Here is an 18,239-nt window from a genome sequence, read left to right on the forward strand (position 1 = left end):
CATGTTGGAGAGACGGCGTTGGGGCGGTGCTGACGGCACAGACGAAGTATTGACATGATGCAGACGGTTGTGTGCGCAATAATAATAACAACATCACTTCAGGTTTAAATGAGGTTTCCAGTTCTTCCAATATTATTTGGTGGCGTTTCTCAGAGAAAACTATTTCTTTCCATTTAAAGACTGCAGGAGATTCTTTTTCCTGGCTCTTGCTTATCTGCAACCAGCTGATCATATTCATAATAAACATCTGTCCTGCTAAGGAGACTTCTTCTTCTTCTTCAGTAAAACACGGAAATCAAAACCCAGACTCGTGAAATCCTGCTGCAGAATACAGCCGAGTTTTTGTCATGAAACTTTAATACCTCAAGAAGCTCTAAAGGTCTATCTTTGTTCGCCCTGTGCTGACCTGAGCCTGACCCCAGTGCATCATGGGACGGACTCAGATCTCGGACTCTTGAAGAAACGTGGAGTATTTAAAACAGGGAGGGGGACGCATGCAGCGTGTTCTTCTCCGAGCAGCGCTGCAGCCGTCAGTAATGAGGCGAATACTAATTGATTTAATTTTAATTATCCTCCATCTTTTTTTCAATTAAAAAGCTCCGCGGCCCCACGCTGCACCGTGATGAGCGTGTCATCTCCACAAAGCCTGCATGTGCGTGTGTGTGTGTGTTGTTACAAGGCCTTAAGAGATCAAGATACATGACAGCGATACGCTTCAGAGGCCCTGCATCACAACATGGCCGCTCCCTGATACATCGATATAAACCCAAATACATGCGCGCACAACTTACACACGTCTCTCTCTCTCTCTCTCTCTCTCTCTCTCTCTCTCTCTCTCTCTGGTGACGGCGTTTCAGACCCACAGCTGGATAAAAGCCTCCTTTCATGTCTGATCATATCGGCTGCTTTGTTTTCCAGCTAAAGAATCCAGCTATGAATAATGCACACGCACGCACACTCACACACTCTGTCTCACTCACACACACACTCACACACTCACACACACACAAGAAGACACAAACACACGAAACTAGACACACTTTCTGTAAATTGTCTGTCTGGTCAGAGAACCACTGGATCGGAGGGAAAACAAAGAGGAGGGCTCCATCTAGTGGCGACTGATGGGAGTCACCAGGCCAGTCAAACACATGAGAATGTGTTGTATGAAGAGTGGAGACGGATGTTTATTGTTGTGTTAGTGGCTCAGTTTTAAACGGTACTCGTCATAAAGTAAAGATAAAGTGAGGCTAACTTAGTCTGGTGTAAAACCTCTGATATGCCGTCTACATTTACATTTAAGAGATTCTGGATGTTTCTGCTTTCCGGTTCAGACGCAGAGAACCTTTCTGTGTGGAGTCCGCATGTTCTCCCCGTGCGTGTGTGGGTTCCCTCCTGGTACTCCGGCTTCCTCCCACAGTCCAAACACATGCTCGTTAGCTTCATAGGTGACTCTAAATTGCCCGTAGGTGTGAGTGTGAGCGTGAAAGGTTGTCTGTCTCTGTGTGTCAGCCCTGGTGATCAGTTCAGGTGCAATCTCGGCTGAACGATACACGACTTCCCGTCCAGACTTCCTTTTCGTTTTGTTGTGATGTACTTGTTATTAACGGGTCTTACCTTTGACAACATTTCAACATCATGATGCAGATTTGTAAGAAGTATAAACTCAAGCTTTGTCACGTCTGTCCTCAAGAGGAGGAGAAAACTTTTAAAGTGCTCGGTTGATGAACGGAGGTCGGATCAATCTGATGCATTCGAGGAAGACGGGAAATCTAAACGCTGAACAGCTTTCCTGACAGCGTCAAGGGAATTCATCTCAAGTTAACTTTTAGAACAGATTGTTAGCTGTAAGCATGCAGACGTCTGTTTATAGAGATTAATAAGAAGATAAATCGTCGTCAGATCTCGCTGATGGGAGCCGGGATCGTTATTGCTTTTGTTGCAAAACTAAATGGCCTCCGGCACCGTTACGTCCGCGCACGGAGGAACATGTTGGAGAGACGGCGTTGGGGCGGTGCTGACGGCACAGACGAAGTATTGACATGATGCAGACGGTTGTGTGCGCAATAATAATAACAACATCACTTCAGGTTTAAATGAGGTTTCCAGTTCTTCCAATATTATTTGGTGGCGTTTCTCAGAGAAAACTATTTCTTTCCATTTAAAGACTGCAGGAGATTCTTTTTCCTGGCTCTTGCTTATCTGCAACCAGCTGATCATATTCATAATAAACATCTGTCCTGCTAAGGAGACTTCTTCTTCTTCTTCAGTAAAACACGGAAATCAAAACCCAGACTCGTGAAATCCTGCTGCAGAATACAGCCGAGTTTTTGTCATGAAACTTTAATACCTCAAGAAGCTCTAAAGGTCTATCTTTGTTCGCCCTGTGCTGATGGGAGCCGGGATCGTTATTGCTTTTGTTCTCCGCACGGACTGCTTATACGTGATTGGTCAAAACTACTCGGACTACAAGTTCAAACGGAAACCAGGACACTGTCCACAATCAGTCCAGGTGTAACCCCGCCTCTCATCATCCTCTGATGGACGGATGGATCTGTGATGTAGTGTGTCTGACCTTCTGCAGTGTGACATGTTTTCAGTCTCAGCGTTGATACTTAAAAAACTGCATTATACCCAATTATTTTTTTTACTAATTTGGTTGCTTAAAGAGTGTTTCTGGTTTGTTTCACCCTTTTCCCATAAAAGTGGATATCATTACGTACCTGAAGTATCCAAAGAGCACCTGTGGGTGTCCCAGCTGCGCTCCTCCTTCGTCTTTGGATTTTGTTGCTTTGAGTGCTTCTAACTTTGCACTCACCACTTCTGCAGGGGAGAAAGAAGATGCACAAGAAAAATGTGTTTGGCCAAGCTCTGCAGACGTCATACAGCTTTTACATTTAGAGTATTTATGCACGCATCATTTCAAGAGCTCGTCTCTGATTCTGCATGAAAGAAGCTGCCTGGAATGACCACTACAGACATCTGCAGGTGCATTCTTTCTTTGTCAGCAAAGGAGTGCGACATCAAATGTCACTACAAATTCTGCAATTTGCACCTTTGTTGTGCAGTTATTCACCTGCCCTGCAGAGCGTGACTGAGACCTTTTCACAGAGGCCTCAGCTGACTGCAGTTTGCAGCATAAATAAGATCCTCGAAGCAGCACCTCAATAATTATGCTACCTTAAACACTGCTGCAGTATTAACCTGTTGTCCTACCAAATCTACAAGAATCTACGTGAAGGCTAAATGTTGGTTGAAACTGAGCAGGTAAGTTGTCTTAGTAACATTTTTGTTGTGTTCCCTCCAGCGGTGGCAGAAGTCGGGGACTCACCTGGAGCATCTGGTCTCCCGCTTCTGTCTGGACTCGGAGATGGCTCTGGACGGGATGGACTCCTCTCGGATGCTCGTCATCAGCCCCTGTGAACTGAGCGCGTACACACAGAGATGGGAAGTCCCCTTCTCCTGACCCCCGACCCTGTGACCTCTCACCTCCAAAAACACCCACCCTGTCACCCATGCACAGCCTCAAAGATGTGGGCAGAGACGGCTGCTCTGACGGATGCATGAGCACGTCACGTCAAGGTGCTGCGCTGAGGGTCGCTGGACGGAAAGACTTTTGGACGCCTCTTCACTGTCAGGTCTAACCTCCTGATTAACTGAAGGTCTGCGCTGAAGGAAGAGACACGTCAGGACTGTGTGGTTTGTTTTGTCTGAGGCTGTCGAGAAGTTTGTGGAAGAGTCGAATCAAGTGCACCTTAAACCCCGGGCCTGTCGCAGACTCCAGCTGGACTTTGCTTGAGGATGAAACATCAAAGAATGCGTCTTGTAATCGTTTCCAAAAGAAGTGTCTGTTTTTGTTTTCAGTAATGTTCGAGAATCTGGGAATTAAACACAAGCACACCTTACGTTTATTTGGTCACCGTCACTGTCTGTACTGCAGAATGAGCACCCAGAGAGGATCGGAGATTCTGAAACTGTTTGAACTTTTTTTAAATTACATTTTTGCACGAATCGTATCTGTTTGAATTTATATGACTTGTGCACCTTTCTCTTCTGTTTTAAAGCCTCCATTCTGGCACTTTGGCCGCCGCCATTTTGCTTTTTTTTGCAGCCACAGGATAATCAGCACACAATCCCAGTTTACTCACGCCTATCAGCCCAAGCTGACCTGTCTCTCCGAGACGAGGTCATTAAAGTGAATAAAACTCCAAATCACCTAAAATGTGGAAACTGACATTTAGAGAAAAGCTTTATTGGTTTCATTCACAGAGTTTCAAGATAACTTAAGACGGACCTTTGAGTTGCTTTGCTCCGAAAGATATGACAGAAAAGGTCAAGGATGACAGAACCTACGGAAGCCCTAAGCGGACATGCATCCATACATTTTATTCACGGGTAATTTCTGGTTGTTTTCTGGAGATCTCGACTTGTTTATCTCGAGATAACAAAGCTGGTTTTATCGTGATAACGGGAAAATTTTCTGTCGATAAGTTAAGCCTGTTTGGTGCAGCGTTGATCTTCAGAAAACATCCGGAAATGACTCGTTATTACTGGAAATTTTAATAAAAAAATGTTTCATCTAAAAAGTTGGCTGCGTCCTACAACCCGCTGCGACCAATACACCAGTATAAAATGCAGAGAGAGGTATGTTATTGTGTTGCGGTATTTTACCCAGACGATGGGGCTAGAATCTAGCTAAAGCTTTGTCATAGACATGTGCAGTCATGACGATGCAGCCGCCGTCCTCACAACAATCAATATTACTGTAGGCTGAGCTCAACTACAGCACCGTTAGCAAACTCGACATGGCGAAAACAGATGGTAGGCTGTAATTTGTGTGTGTTTCAAATGAAAATAAATTTAAATAACTTTTATAGAAAGCCTTTTTTTGCAACAACAGACTGCGTCTTATATTCCTGATTTTACGGTAGATAAAATGTACGGACGTGTCCGCTTGGGGCTTCTGTAAGAACCAAAATCTAACGGGGTAACTCTTAGACTATTTGGGGTTCATTCTAAATGCTCTTTAATTCACTTTTCATTACGTTTCTATATAGTTACTGTCCCAAAGTATGCAAAGTCGATGAGACATTTTGTTGGCTGTAGGGAAAACTTATTGCAGAAGAAGAGAGGAGGTGAATGAAGGAGAAAGAAAGACACAGAGGAAGCAAGAGTTCAGAGCAGGCTAGCAGGCTGAGAAACTGGGAAGTAGAAAGGGCTACAGGTGTTCGTTTAAAGGCACACAGGCACAATGAGAGGACAAGTGTGATAAAGAGAGCAGCATGTCTGCAGCACATCTCACGCTGTCTGCTAACATGGGGCTCAGTCAGCAGATTTCTGCAGTGTTTTCTGTTTCCTCGACGTTCCAGCTGCTGCACAACACAACGCACGGCCTGCTGGGAGGTGCATGTGAGGAGTTTAGATGTTTTTTTCTCCATGTATTAACTTTATCAAACCGGGGGAAAAGCTTTACAAACGGTTTTCTTTGTGTGTCATGTGCAGCTTGTTAGCATCTTTGATTTGTCTTGTGTCACTTTGGGAGATGTTTTGGGTTTATTTTCAGTCGACTCGTGCGGCTTCTGCAGAATCTGCAGCGTTCGCTAAAAGCAACCAAACCTTTTGTTGCTCACATACCTGAGATTGTTTTTATTTATTCCTGAGCACACTGACAGGACACGGGGGCGTTTCTGACAGGCAGCTGCTGTGGGGATCTAACCTGTGACCCTGCAGTCATGTGACGGTCTTCTTCGGTTATTCATTTCAAATTCCAACAGAGTCAAAACACAACTCAAGTTAACGGCAGACCTGCAGAGTCTGACGTCGTCCTCTTCTCTTACAATCGTTTTACAAGAATAGCAGTTTTTCAGACGATGGATTTCTAATTTTGGAAACAAACTGTGTCCCACTTTCCTGTGTTTGACATCATCGACTGCATCGTTTTGATATCCTGTTTGAATCCTGAATAAAGGTTTTATAATGGATGTCTCTTTTTTATTGAAACGGCTGTGATGCAGTATTCTCAGCTGAGACCTGCCTCCAGCAGACAGACACACAGACGACGTTTAACATTAGTTAACACGAGGTATTTACTTGTTTCTTTATGCCGCATGGGTTTAATATCAAACTTTTCATGTAAATTCAAAGTCAGATCAGGATTAAAAAGATTCTATATACAGCACTGTTACACAACAACACAAGTTTGTTTGTATAGCTCCTCTCAAGAAGGGTTTTACAGCAGACTTAATTCTAATATCTTTTTACTGCCAATACTGCCCCTAATGATGCACAGTGTAGAAGAAATTATGAACTATGCTGATGGATGATGAACTATGTATTGAAAGGAGAATATGTATAATTGTAGTATGAATGTTACACCATAATGAGGTGTTATAGAGTCTGACAGCAGTGGGTATTTAGGACCGGGTTTGAACACTGCTTTAAAGTCAGAAACAGAACAGTATAAGAAGTGATAATGGCTTAGTAAAGAGTAAAAGAAAATGTTCAGAGTTTATCTTTTATTGTTTCTATTTTGGTGCAATTCAAGAGATAATAAACTGAGGTGAGAGAGAGGATGAATCCACACACACACACACACACACACACACACGCACGCAACACAGAGGTAGAGCGAGAGAGGGTGACAGAGAGAGAGAGACAGGAGAAGGGATGTGTATGCGGACACCCCTGTTCTGTGAGACCATTGGTCCCTTTTAAACCCCACAGCGAATAATTCATCCGTTCTTCAGAGCTTAACGTCTTTTACGATACGGAATAACAGACAATGTCACACGTTACATTCTGATATCTTTTTTAAACCGTTTCAACCGGCACCGTTGTCTTCCAGAAGAGGCTCGATTTTACGTAAGTACAATGACCTTTTCTTTTCGCCATTATTCACGTTATTTTCTCGACAGCTCCGCCGACAAAAGAAGAAAAACATAATCATACTCTGGATTAAGCTAATTTACCATTTAGCCATATCGATCCATTATCACAATGTAAGAAATCTTGATATTGCATGCTTTAAAAAAAACATGTTGTCGTGAGCTACGTTTCCAGTCGGGCCATTATTTCCGCTGCACCGACGTGTCTGTAGTCCGCTCACTGATTCGTGTCATCTCATATAATGATACGGAACGGACAAAGAGACTACAAGCTCCAGCGTGAGGGGAGGAGCCAGAGCGAGCCTTGATGCTGCATTCATATGCTCTCGGAAATATTGCCGTTAATTACATTAACGACCTATAGAGTGGTAAAGGGGGCGTTTCTAATAAGCAAAATATTACGGAACCGTGTATTTTGATTTTCTTGAAACTAGCAGTTCAATTGCCGTTGACCTGATTTAGCTTTAGCTTTACATTCAGTTTGTAACCAAAGCGCTTTTTTCGGTGAATTTATTTTCTCTTTTCATTTAATCCAAGTATCACAACGTAGTCTATACCTGTTTTACACAATAGTATGAAAAATACGTCAAAGTAGGGTCACTCTGCCCGTCCAGTCAGATTTGAAACACTATTTTACAGTGAAAAAAAAGGCAGGTGCTTAGCCGGAGTCCATGAAGGTATCACAGGTTTCAGCGTCGCTTGGTGTAGACGTTTATGATCACGTCATATGTCGGGGACACAAAACCTGGAACTACTTGTGGATACAGTTGTATTTAAAACCACTTTTTAACATCAACAATGTTTGCTGAAAATTATTTCTGGATATGCATCCAAGCCGAAACATAAACGATGCTGATTCCAGCGCCGAAGAGAAGTAAGTTAATGTGAGCTAGCTAGTTCAGGTTACATCATATGGAAATCTAATGGAAACATCAGACTTGTTTTCACATTCAGTTGAGGTTAAAACAACTAACGGTCAGGCTAAAGAACTCTTTGTAGAAACACTTTCGTTACAAAATTAGCGTCTGAAAACACTTTGTACAAGTTATTTTAACGTGTTTTTTTTTTAATAAACTTAATAAACCAAACGTAGCCGCTAGTTTACAGCTAATGCTGCTATGTCAGCCACTTTTATTTGTTAATGCTTTCAGTTGTCCAAAGCTGTTAAGACTGTTTGTGTGAGACAAATTGTGATAAAGAGGACGCCTTGGCCTCTGGGAACTTGATGACAAACAAGTTCACCATTTTCTTTTTTCTTTTTTTAAGAGTAAACGATAAATCAGTTAATCTAAAAAAAAAAGAACTTATCCACCAACAGATAACAGAAAAAACGTTTTCGCAATTCTCAATCTTCTCTCTAAACAGTGTAAGAAATACCAGTTTCCTGACTTGCCCTTTATTGTAATGTTGCACTATCCGCTTTGCTGCTGTAACACTGTAAATTTCCCCGTTGTGGGACTAAAAAAGGATTATTTTATCTTAAGTCTTCACAAAGTCAATTCAAAGCTGATTGTGTCAGATCTGCATGTTTCCACCTCTTATTCTTAATTAAATCTCTTCTTATTTCTCCCTTTCTCTCCCCTTCAGCCCCCCCATGTTCCTTCGGCAGCTGAGCTCCTCGTTCCTTCCCCGCAGCCGTCCTACTCTCTGCAGGGCGGGCTTCAGGAGCAGCAGTGCCTCCTCCAACCGTCCCAATTTCATCCCCGCTCCCTATCCATGGTGGTCGGTGCGGGGATATCCCCCCTGGCCTCCTCGACTCCCCCATTCTTACCCAGGAGCTTATCAGGATTTCTCTGGTAGGACGTTACATGCTCAGAACATCAGTTCAGGTAACTTTGGCGGACCTAGGCGCTCATTCTACACCTCTGCCAGCCTCATGATGGAGCAGTCAGACAGAGACCGAGGGCCTCCTCACAAACGGAGGAAGAGTGTAGAGGAGAAGAGGAGCTTTGAAGGAGGAGTGACAGGAGGCAAGGCCCAGGATGGAGGCTCAAAGAGGGAGCACCATCACAATCAAAGCCATCAGCATGACCGCTCTAGAGATGGGAGTCGAGACAGAGGGAGGAATGGAGCCGGAAAGGGTGTCAGCAGGGAAAACTTTAAAGACAGAGAAGGAGAAAGGACTAAAACTTGGGATAAAGAGAGGCAGCGTAAAGACAGTGCCAGTCGAGATGAAACCAATCGAGGGAGGAGCGCACACCAGCAAGGAGGGCAAAGGGATTCACAGCCTGAACGGTCAAGGACTCAAACCCCAAAGTCAAAACCTGAACATGATAAAGTTCCCACACACAAACCCAACCCCTGGTTCAAAGAGAGGAGGGCAGAGGAGCAGGGAGGGTGTGAGAGGAGTACAGAGGGACATTTAAGGGACAGAAGCAGGACCGCTGTCCCTGAAAACCCATGGCAGGTAGCCGGATCCAACAGGGAGCCGGCACCTCCTGGAACCTGTCTGTCTGTCAGACAACAGGAAGACATTAAACCAGAAAAATGTATGTTCACTCTTTTACGCATTTATCTTTAAATAAATTCTTCTTCTATCAACCTTTTCTTTTCTCCCTCCTCCCGCCCCTCTCTCCTCAGCTCTTCAGAGACACTGGGAGAACTCACCAGCCTGCAGTACCTACCCTGACCCACCAGGGCGCAGCACTGCGTTCGACTTTTCTGTAATGTCCTACAACATCCTGTCTCAGGAGCTGCTGCAGGACAACTCCTACCTGTACCGGCACTGCCACCCCGGCGTGCTGCCCTGGGGCCACCGGCTGCCCAACCTGCTGGCTGAGATCCAGCAGCACAACGCCGATGTGAGTGGATAAGATCAGGAGTCGCTTTAATGATCCTGTATGGCCAGGAGTGTCCACAAACTGTTGAACATGTACTGTTAAATCTGTTTTCACTTCAGGATTAATGATCTTAAATATGGTGGTAAATCTCTTTTGTTTTTTAGATCCTGTGTCTTCAAGAGGTTCAGCAGGATCACTATGAAAACCAGATCAAACCGGCTCTACAGGCTCTAGGTACTTTGTGTATTTAACTTTACGCATGTGCTTGTTCACATAGATGTCTTTGTGATTCAGTGTTATGAACATGTGTGTGTTTGTGTGTGTTTCAGGTTACCAGTGTGAGTACAAGAAGCGGACAGGAAGGAAACCAGACGGCTGTGCTGTCATCTTTAAGACCTCCCGCCTCTCGCTGCTTTCCTCCAATCCGGTCGAGTATTTCCAACCGGGCGACGCCCTCCTCGACCGGGACAACGTGGGATTAGTTCTGCTGCTGCGACCTAACGACATCACGGGCCAGTCGGATCCCTCCGCCTTCATCTGCGTCGCCAACACTCACCTCCTCTACAACCCTCGGCGCGGTGACATCAAACTGGCCCAGCTGGCAATTCTACTGGCCGAGATCGGCCGGCTGTCCCGCCACTCGGACGGGTCGACTAATCCGGTCGTGCTGTGTGGGGATTTTAACTCCACCCCCTGGAGTCCGCTGTACAGCTTTCTGACCACAGGCTGCCTGGAGTACAGAGGGATGCAGATCGGCATGGTAAAAACTACACGAGTAATCCTTAAAACATCAAAGTTTGGACACGTGTGTAACGGCTAATTTTACAGTGTGTGAAAGTAAAGATTGACTGTTTGTTTGACAGGTGTCTGGTCAGGAAAGCATCCCCCGAGGGCAGCGTCTCCTCTCGTCTCCAATCTGGTCTCACAGTTTAGGAATCGACGATCAGTGTCAGTACAAGAGCAAAGCCACCGCTGAGTCCGCGTCATGCAGCAGCCCTACAGGTGCAGCTACTGAACTGTGCAATGAGTAATGCAGTCGTTAGCATGTCTATTTATTGTACACACAGTTTTTCTTCTTCATTAGCACCTGTGTTTGTTTAGCTCAGGACATCTTCTCAGATTCCACTTCTTAGATGTTTGATACATTTTTACTGTCCTGCTGAGAGTTGCATGACAAGATGGGCAACATTCGGGATTGTATCGTAAATGCATAGCTGCAGAGATTTAGCTTGACTTAGCTTAGCTTAGCAAAAAGACTGGGAAGAGGGGGGGAAGACTAGCCTGGCTCTGCTCAGAGGATCTTTAAAAACAAGTGAGATTTAAAAAAGACTTTTTTAAGACGCATCATGTTCTTGACTATTCCTGCTAGTGCTACTTGTGACTGAACAGCCATTAGACCACATGTTTAGTTTATTGTTTGTCAGCTGAAAAATGTCTGTCTGCCTCTCAGCAGTAGAAGGAGCGATCTCTAATCTGACAGTAGAAGATCTCGCCACCACTGCTGCTGCTGCGGCTTATAACCGGTAATCTCTCTCACTTTCTGATCACTCATTTCTCTTAAGGTCAAGCAGAGTCTGCAGTCTGTACAAACACCAACTCTCACCCTGTGTCTCTATGTCTCTTCAGAGCGAGGATCGAGCACGGCCTGAAGCTGCAGTCGTCCTACCAGCACCGCCTGCTGCCTGATGGGAGGCCTGAGATCACCACCTGTCACTCCCGCACAGCCATGACCGTGGATTACATCCTGTACACTCCAGGTACTGACACACACACACACACACACACACTCTTCCTTCTTCCATCTTGTGACACTTTCCCGTCCCTGTTTCCTCCTCTCTGAAAGAACTCACACCTCCTTCACTTCCTGGTGGGTGGGGCCTGCAGCTGCTGGGCAGGCTGTCATTGGTCGGACAGTCAGAGCTGGAGGAAGTCAACGGCCTGCCCAATCAGCATCACTCGTCCGATCACCTCCCTCTTCTCGCTCGCTTCCGCTTCCGGCGATGACCCTGGGAGGTTCGTTGGACCACGGTTGAAGATGAGAGGTGTTTATTTAGCACAAATAATCAAAATTAAGTTTATAAAATCTAAAAGACTCTGAGAAGGTTTTCCACCAAACAGCTGTGAAACACGGTCACACATATTGATGGTGTGTGAGTAACTCTGCAGGGAACAAACCTTTAGAGTAGTTTCTCCTGAAACTTCACCGGCTGATATCGAAGAAGAAACTTTATCCCCTTAAAAAGTCCCAAAATACACTTTAATAATTCAAATGTGTGCATGCAAGAGGGTGTGTCAGGCACCATGTCTAAACCTTTCTGGCAATGATTTTGCATTTTGAGTTTTGTAGAAAGTTTTTAAAACATTTTTTTAAAAGTTTGGTGTCAAATTTCTGCATCATCACAGCCGACGTTCCTGTTTGATATCAAGTTAATTTCAGAGACCAAAAGAACAGCCAAATGATTTTGTTCTTTCATTCATTGTGAACAATAAGTTATCGTTTTAGGGATATAAAAAACATAAAGATTGTTTTGCTCAATGTGAGCAACGTGAGGAAATACAGATTTTGTAAACATGAGTCTGTATGTATCATCATGGACTGTATAAAAAGATGGACGACATGACAGCCCCCTAAAGGTCAAGCCAAACCCTCTCTATCGCCCCATGCTGACTGGCTGCAGTATAGCTCATAAAGCCCGCCTCCTCCATGTTAACAGATGGGACATGAGTCAAACTATAAAATCAAAATACATTTTTCTCCAACATGGTTTCTGTCATTATAGTTAGTTCTTATCACGCTGATTTATGTCCAAGTGTTCATTTTTCTGACCAGTTTATTTTTAATTAGTTATGTGATGCTGTAAAAAGGGGGTGTGGCCTCATGATTGACAGCTCTGTTGACAAATGGGGCTCCTGCAGCGTTCTGTTCCCGAGTAGCAGAGTAGAGGAGGAACGGCGAGAGGAGACGTAACTAACACTAACACAACTTTGCATATCTGTGAACGTTAACCTCAGACCAACACAAGAAGCTGCTCTGCCGGTAAACACGCCGACGAGACGAGTCGTCCATCTTTACATATCAACCTCAGTTGTGCATCAATGAAGGGACAGATTTTAAATCTGGGTTTAAAAGCTGGAGCATCATCACTTGAAGTTAACGTGCTGCTGATGAGGGACAAATACTTGGTACATTAGCTGTGATGAAGGAGCAAAGAGTCCGCTGTCATCCTCCATTCAGAGATCAGTTAAAGATTCTTTCAGCTGTTTTTGGGAGCAGCTGGAACATCTGAGTAATCCTGAATATCATCAACAGACTCACTCTGCAACACATCACACTTTAAAGCTAAAGGAAAACAGGCAATTCTGTTTGAGTTACGGAGTCCAACATTTCACTCCTGTATCATTGCCTTTGTTATTACCCACTGTGCCCAAACACGTTGTATCTACATGAAATTCTAACACTGTACAGAAGGAAGTCACTGTTAAATGTTGCATATTTATGAATTAGCTTCATATTTTAAAAAAAAAACGTTGAGAAACTCGATGATGTTCTCCATTTCACCCGCACTGATGTTCTCGTGTCAGAACCGTTAACGGTACCGAAGTCTGAACTCATAGAAGAACTGTAAATAAAAAGTTGGGATGAAACTTTGAAAATGAACAAATGAATGAAGAAATAATAACGAGTGGATTTATTTTTCTAACATGTGGACACTTTGTAAATAAACAACTTGTGTGTTTTTAATGTGGCTGCTGCTGGTTTGATTCTGTTATTAAGGTTGATGCCATCTACGGAAGCCCAAAGCGGACATGCATCCATACATTTTATTGACTCCATCTTCCTGTGATAACGAGTCATTTCTGGTCGTTTTCTCTGGATCTTATTTGTCTCGTTATCTGGACCCGGTTGTTTTAAAGTAATCTGATTGGATGAAAGCGATCGGATAGGATCAAATCTTTTATCCGGACCTTTGAGTAGGATTGGGAAGGATTCCCCCGATCCCAGGAGAGGGGAGGATTCAGGCTGGCTTACATTATTCATCTCACTTCTCAACATGTGCATAACTCTTTACTTATCTTATCAGTTCTGTACGTCTCTTTTTAGGATACACTTGTTTACTTTATTGTAATGTTGCACTCCACTTTGCTGCTGTAACACTGTAAATGTCCCCGTTGTGGGACGAATAAAGGATTAACTTATCTTAATTAGGTCGAGCAGAACATCTTTACACTGATGTTGATACTTCAGACATTATTCTGCTCTTGATTGGCTGATTTGCTGCAGTGACATAGCAGACGAGGTAGACATTAGGGTTGTGGATAAAATGAAGCATTATAGCTGCAATATCAAACATACAATAAATTAAAGCAGCTGTCAGGAACGTTTGTTTGTGTGGATTTTGGCACCCCCTGTGGACAAAGTACAATGTTACAATTTAATGTAGCAAGCAACGTACGTCTTAGAGATAACGCAACACAAGCAACGATGTTTTTTAAAATAATAATCATCAACAAGATCAGTATAGTCATCATCGTCATCGTCATCGTCATCATTACAATCCTAGTCAGCATAAATTACATCCTTGATGTACTCATCATCAATAGCATCAATCTCATTAAGGTCAGAGGTCATAAAGAGCTGGGTCTTTAGCTTCTTCTTAAAGGTGAAAGGGACTCTGCGGACCGAATGGAGTTTGGTAGCTCGTTCCACCAGCGGGGGACGACTGAGGAGAAGAGTCTAGTTAGAGACTTAGGGACGGAGCGTAGACCTGGATGAGGGCGTGCAGGTCGGCAGGAGACGATTCTGTTGCTGTTTTGTAAGCGAGCGACAGGGTTTGGATTTGATGCGAGCGGCGACTGACCTCATCAGTGTGGGCGATGGCAGCATGGCATGTCCTGCTCTGTAACATCACAGTGAGCAGCCTGTTGTTCTGTTTTATACATCGATAGAAAATTATCCAACCAGCGTTTTTATCCTGAAATAACGAGATTAATAAGTCGAGATCTCGAGAAAACAACCGTAAATGACTCTTTATCACGGGAAAATGGAGTAAATAAAATGTACGGCTGCATGTCCGCTTAAGGCTTCCGTAGCTATTAACATGTGGTGCGTTCAATTACCCGTACTCTCATACTGTTTAGTGTGAGAGAGAAGTTACAGTGACAAGATATGTTACAGTCACTGCGAGCTCTGGGAACTTTTCTGTTTAGATTCTGCAAGGCAAACGTTTTCTCAGTGATATTCAAATGTTGTAATCGTGGTTACGATCGATGTTGGAGGGTAAAATAGTAGGTACTTTGTACGGACGGCTGCAGAGTATGAAGAACAAGTATGCAAGGGAAGCAGGAAGTCTGTGTGCAGTTACTGCAGCTTATTTGAATGTTTTATTTCCAGAGAACGACGTCTGTTTGTCCTGCTCGTGTATAATAACGAGTTGGCTTCTTTCCCCTGTTTGTTTGTCTGTTGGGGTCAGGAGGCAGCTGTGTTGTTCTCTTTATCGTTCTGCAGGGAGCTGTCTGTCCTCTTCAGTGTGATGGGATGGAGCTGTGGTGTTTATATATATTGGACGCTGCTGGTTTTATATTTATGTTAGACAGAAGAAATTGTTTTCCAATCGGTCTTAGAGGAAGTAAAAGAAGTTTCATGTCATTAGCCTTTCCTGCGTGTGTGTGTGTGTGTGTGTGTGTGTGTGTGTGTCAGTGACAGATGGCTGCAGCGGTTGCCTCGCTCACACTGCATGCTCGGGACTCAGCCCTCTTGGTATTCTGTGCATCACTCTGCACTGCAGCAAGACTCCCGGCTGCTTCCTAACAGGCTTCACAGACAGGCTCTAATGTTCGTCTTACAGCAGAGTCTGCAGGGACCTTTGTAGCTGCCTTCCCCACTTCACTCTACTTTTTAAACTCTACTTTCATTTAGAACGTTTAAGCTGCTATTTGTACTTTTAGATTAGTAAAGGAACCACTTGTGGTTGGCATCTCAGAAGCAAAGCTGGTTTGTTATTATAAGCTGTTATAAGTTTGATATCTGTGACTGTGTAAAGTATAAATGGCAGTAGACCCTCATTGACAAGGCTGAAACACTCCACATGTCCACCCTAAGAGCACCTAATCTCTTGGTCCACCTGAGCTTTTATCTGATGTTACATTTTCATTTATCAGATGCTTTTGTCCAAAGCGACGAACATCTGAGAGTTAAAACAACACAAGCAACGATCGAGACAGGAGGGAACGAAGTCAGTCAGAGCCAACAAACAGCTTCAAGTGCGATCGGACACTGGTGCTGTTTTGTAAGCAAGCAACAGGGTTCTGGGAGCCAGCGGAGGGATATGAGCAGTGGAGGGACCTGTGCCGTTTTGGGTTGATTGAAGACCAGTCACGCTGCTGCGTTCTGGATCATCTGCAGAGGTTTGAATGTGCATGCAGGAAGGCCTGCCAGGAGGGAGTTGCAGTAATCAATGTGTGATATCACGAGAGCCTGTACCAGCAGGTGTGTTGCATGCTGTGACAGGTAGGGTCTGATCTTCCTGATGTTGTACAGGGCAAATCGACATGACCGGGCAATCGAGTCCACGTGAACCTTAAAGGTCAGCTGGTCGTCAGTTGTGACGCCCAGGTTCCGGGCAGACTTAGTGGGTATGAGTTCAGTTTGTCCAAGCTGGATGTTGATCTGTGGTTGCATAGAGGGACTTGCTGGGATGACAAGGAGCCCAGTGTCGGATAGGTGCAACATGTACTACAGTAAGATAAAACTAAGTACTTACCAAGTGTTGCAGATTTTTCCTGCTTTGTTTTTTTGTATTTGTTGGAGCCAAAAAGATTTTATCAGTTTTTCTTTTATCTTGAGACGGGACAATGGATGGTTAACCAGATTTTTCTTTTTGTAAATAATATTTGTTTTGTCTTTCTTTAGTGCCAATGTTTCCGGAAGTCTTCCAAAGATCTTGCCTTGAACACAAAACTATTCTCATACCACTGATAAGTTAACTCAAAGGAGCAGTGCGTACGATTTAGTGCCATCTAGTCGTGACTGAAGGAGAAGCACGGTGGCCATAACACTCACTAAACACATCTGACTCGCTGCTCCTTGTTTGTGTTATTTTGTCAAAACATTCTTCTTGTTCTTCTGGGAGATGCAGAGCAGATGTAGTGATCTAACTGTCCTTTAGTTTATAGAACAAAACAATTTAATTTTCTTACCACAAATCAACTATTTTGCATGTTTCGTACCTGCACTTTTTCATCCAGATCAATGAAAGAAATATTTTTCTTTTTTTTAAGGGATGAAAGTTGAAAGTGTTTCATTCTTCATCATGAGACACTTTGTAACACAGACTGTTAAGTATTAGTTTGTAACTCTGACACAGAACACAGAGAGGAGCTTTGATTATGAGTGTGCATAACGCCAGGCTCCAGGTGAGTGTGGAAGGGAAGGTGACAGGCAGTTTCTATTTTTCATGATGGCTCAAATTTATTTCTTTACATTCGAACAGTTTCATCCAGACCATCACATGGAGGCTCGGAAGTTTGTCAGAGTTTTTTCTCATCTTCTCTTGGCTGCGTCAAACTCTGCTCGCTTCTTTTAGCTCAGATGAAACCACAGAAATGTGATGCTTTGTTGCTGTTTTGTTTACGACCACTAGATGGCAGCAGTGCACTTTGTATTGGTCAGTGAGGGAGCACAAACGGACAGAAATTAAACCTGTCTGAGACACAGAGATGAACAGCAGAGAGGTGGAGGTTTCTGCAGGATTCGATGAAGACGTTTCTGTCTTGTTACCGTTAGAATCCATCGAAACCGACATGAAGTCACACTGTAAGAAAACCTAGAGGCAGAGTGTTCACGATCCCTTTCAGCATCACCTGGATGATACTGCAGGTTTCTGGAATCATCCATCCATCCATTATCTATACCACTTATTACGTTCAGAGTCGCAGGGAGGCTGGATCCTATCCCAGCTGTCATTGAACGAGAGGCGGGGTTACACCTGGACACACAGAGACAGACAACCTGTCAGGCTCACACTCTTTAGAGTCACCAATGAACCTAACGAGCATGTGTTTGGACTGTGGGAGGAAGCCGGAGAACCCGGAGGGAACCCATGCATGCACGGGGAGAACATGCAGACTCCACACAGAAAGACCCACTACGTCTGAACCGGAATTCGAACCAGGAACCTTCTAGCTTTAGTGCTAACCACTGCACAACTGTGCAACTTCTCCTCTCACATTTGAACAAAGGTCAAAGTAACGACTGTGTCATAGGATCCAGTTCTGTAGTAAATGTGTTTCTGTTTTGGAAACGTTTCAGCCTGAAGCGTGTTGACTGTAGCTGCTCTGTTCAGTGCTGAAAGGATCAATACTTGCACTAACGCACAGCATGAGGAAATAAATAGCCTCTGCATTGATCGGCCTCCTGCAGACATGATGTGTAAAGTGTTAAAGCTGTCGCCGCTGGAACCGAAGACGAGACTGAATCATCCTCGTTTCATTGAGACGTCCTGAAAAGCTCAGGTGGCTTCTTGTCATCTCACCTTGATGGCTTCATCCTCACAACAGAGAGGGAGGGGGGGGAAGGAGC

The 18,239-nt window shown here is 44.1% G+C and overlaps 2 protein-coding genes across 4 annotated transcripts in view; both read left to right on the forward strand.

Moving 5' to 3' along the window:
- Positions 1-5,968, forward strand: part of galnt14 (UDP-N-acetyl-alpha-D-galactosamine:polypeptide N-acetylgalactosaminyltransferase 14 (GalNAc-T14)) — a 195,095-nt gene extending 189,127 nt beyond the window's left edge. The window contains exon 15 of the mRNA XM_069657584.1: positions 3,305-5,968. Within this exon, the coding sequence (XP_069513685.1) occupies positions 3,305-3,463 (159 nt within the window). The 3' untranslated portion in view covers positions 3,464-5,968. The remainder of the gene's footprint in view (positions 1-3,304) is intronic.
- Positions 5,969-6,696: 728 nt separating this feature from the next.
- On the forward strand, positions 6,697-13,403 carry angel2 (angel homolog 2 (Drosophila)). 3 transcript variants are annotated; one of them, XM_069656139.1, is made up of 9 exons: positions 6,697-6,858; positions 8,469-9,370; positions 9,462-9,682; positions 9,826-9,895; positions 9,991-10,421; positions 10,525-10,663; positions 11,112-11,184; positions 11,288-11,418; positions 11,505-13,403. In XM_069656139.1, exons 2-9 carry the CDS (start codon positions 8,476-8,478, stop codon positions 11,663-11,665), a joined length of 2,121 nt encoding a protein of 706 aa, XP_069512240.1. In that variant the 5' UTR covers positions 6,697-6,858; positions 8,469-8,475; the 3' UTR covers positions 11,666-13,403. The 3 variants fall into 3 exon arrangements, with proteins under 3 accessions (XP_069512240.1, XP_069512223.1, XP_069512231.1); XM_069656122.1 differs by lacking the exon at positions 6,697-6,858 and adding an exon at positions 7,632-7,755; XM_069656130.1 differs by lacking the exon at positions 6,697-6,858 and adding an exon at positions 7,632-7,755 and having other exon boundaries at positions 11,115-11,184.
- The last annotated feature ends 4,836 nt before the right edge of the window (positions 13,404-18,239 follow it).

This window comes from Semicossyphus pulcher, unplaced genomic scaffold, assembly GCF_022749685.1.
Source record: "Semicossyphus pulcher isolate SPU_LCO1_2020_fin unplaced genomic scaffold, fSemPul1.0.p SCAF_11, whole genome shotgun sequence".
NCBI classification, from domain to species: Eukaryota; Metazoa; Chordata; class Actinopteri; order Labriformes; family Labridae; genus Semicossyphus; species Semicossyphus pulcher.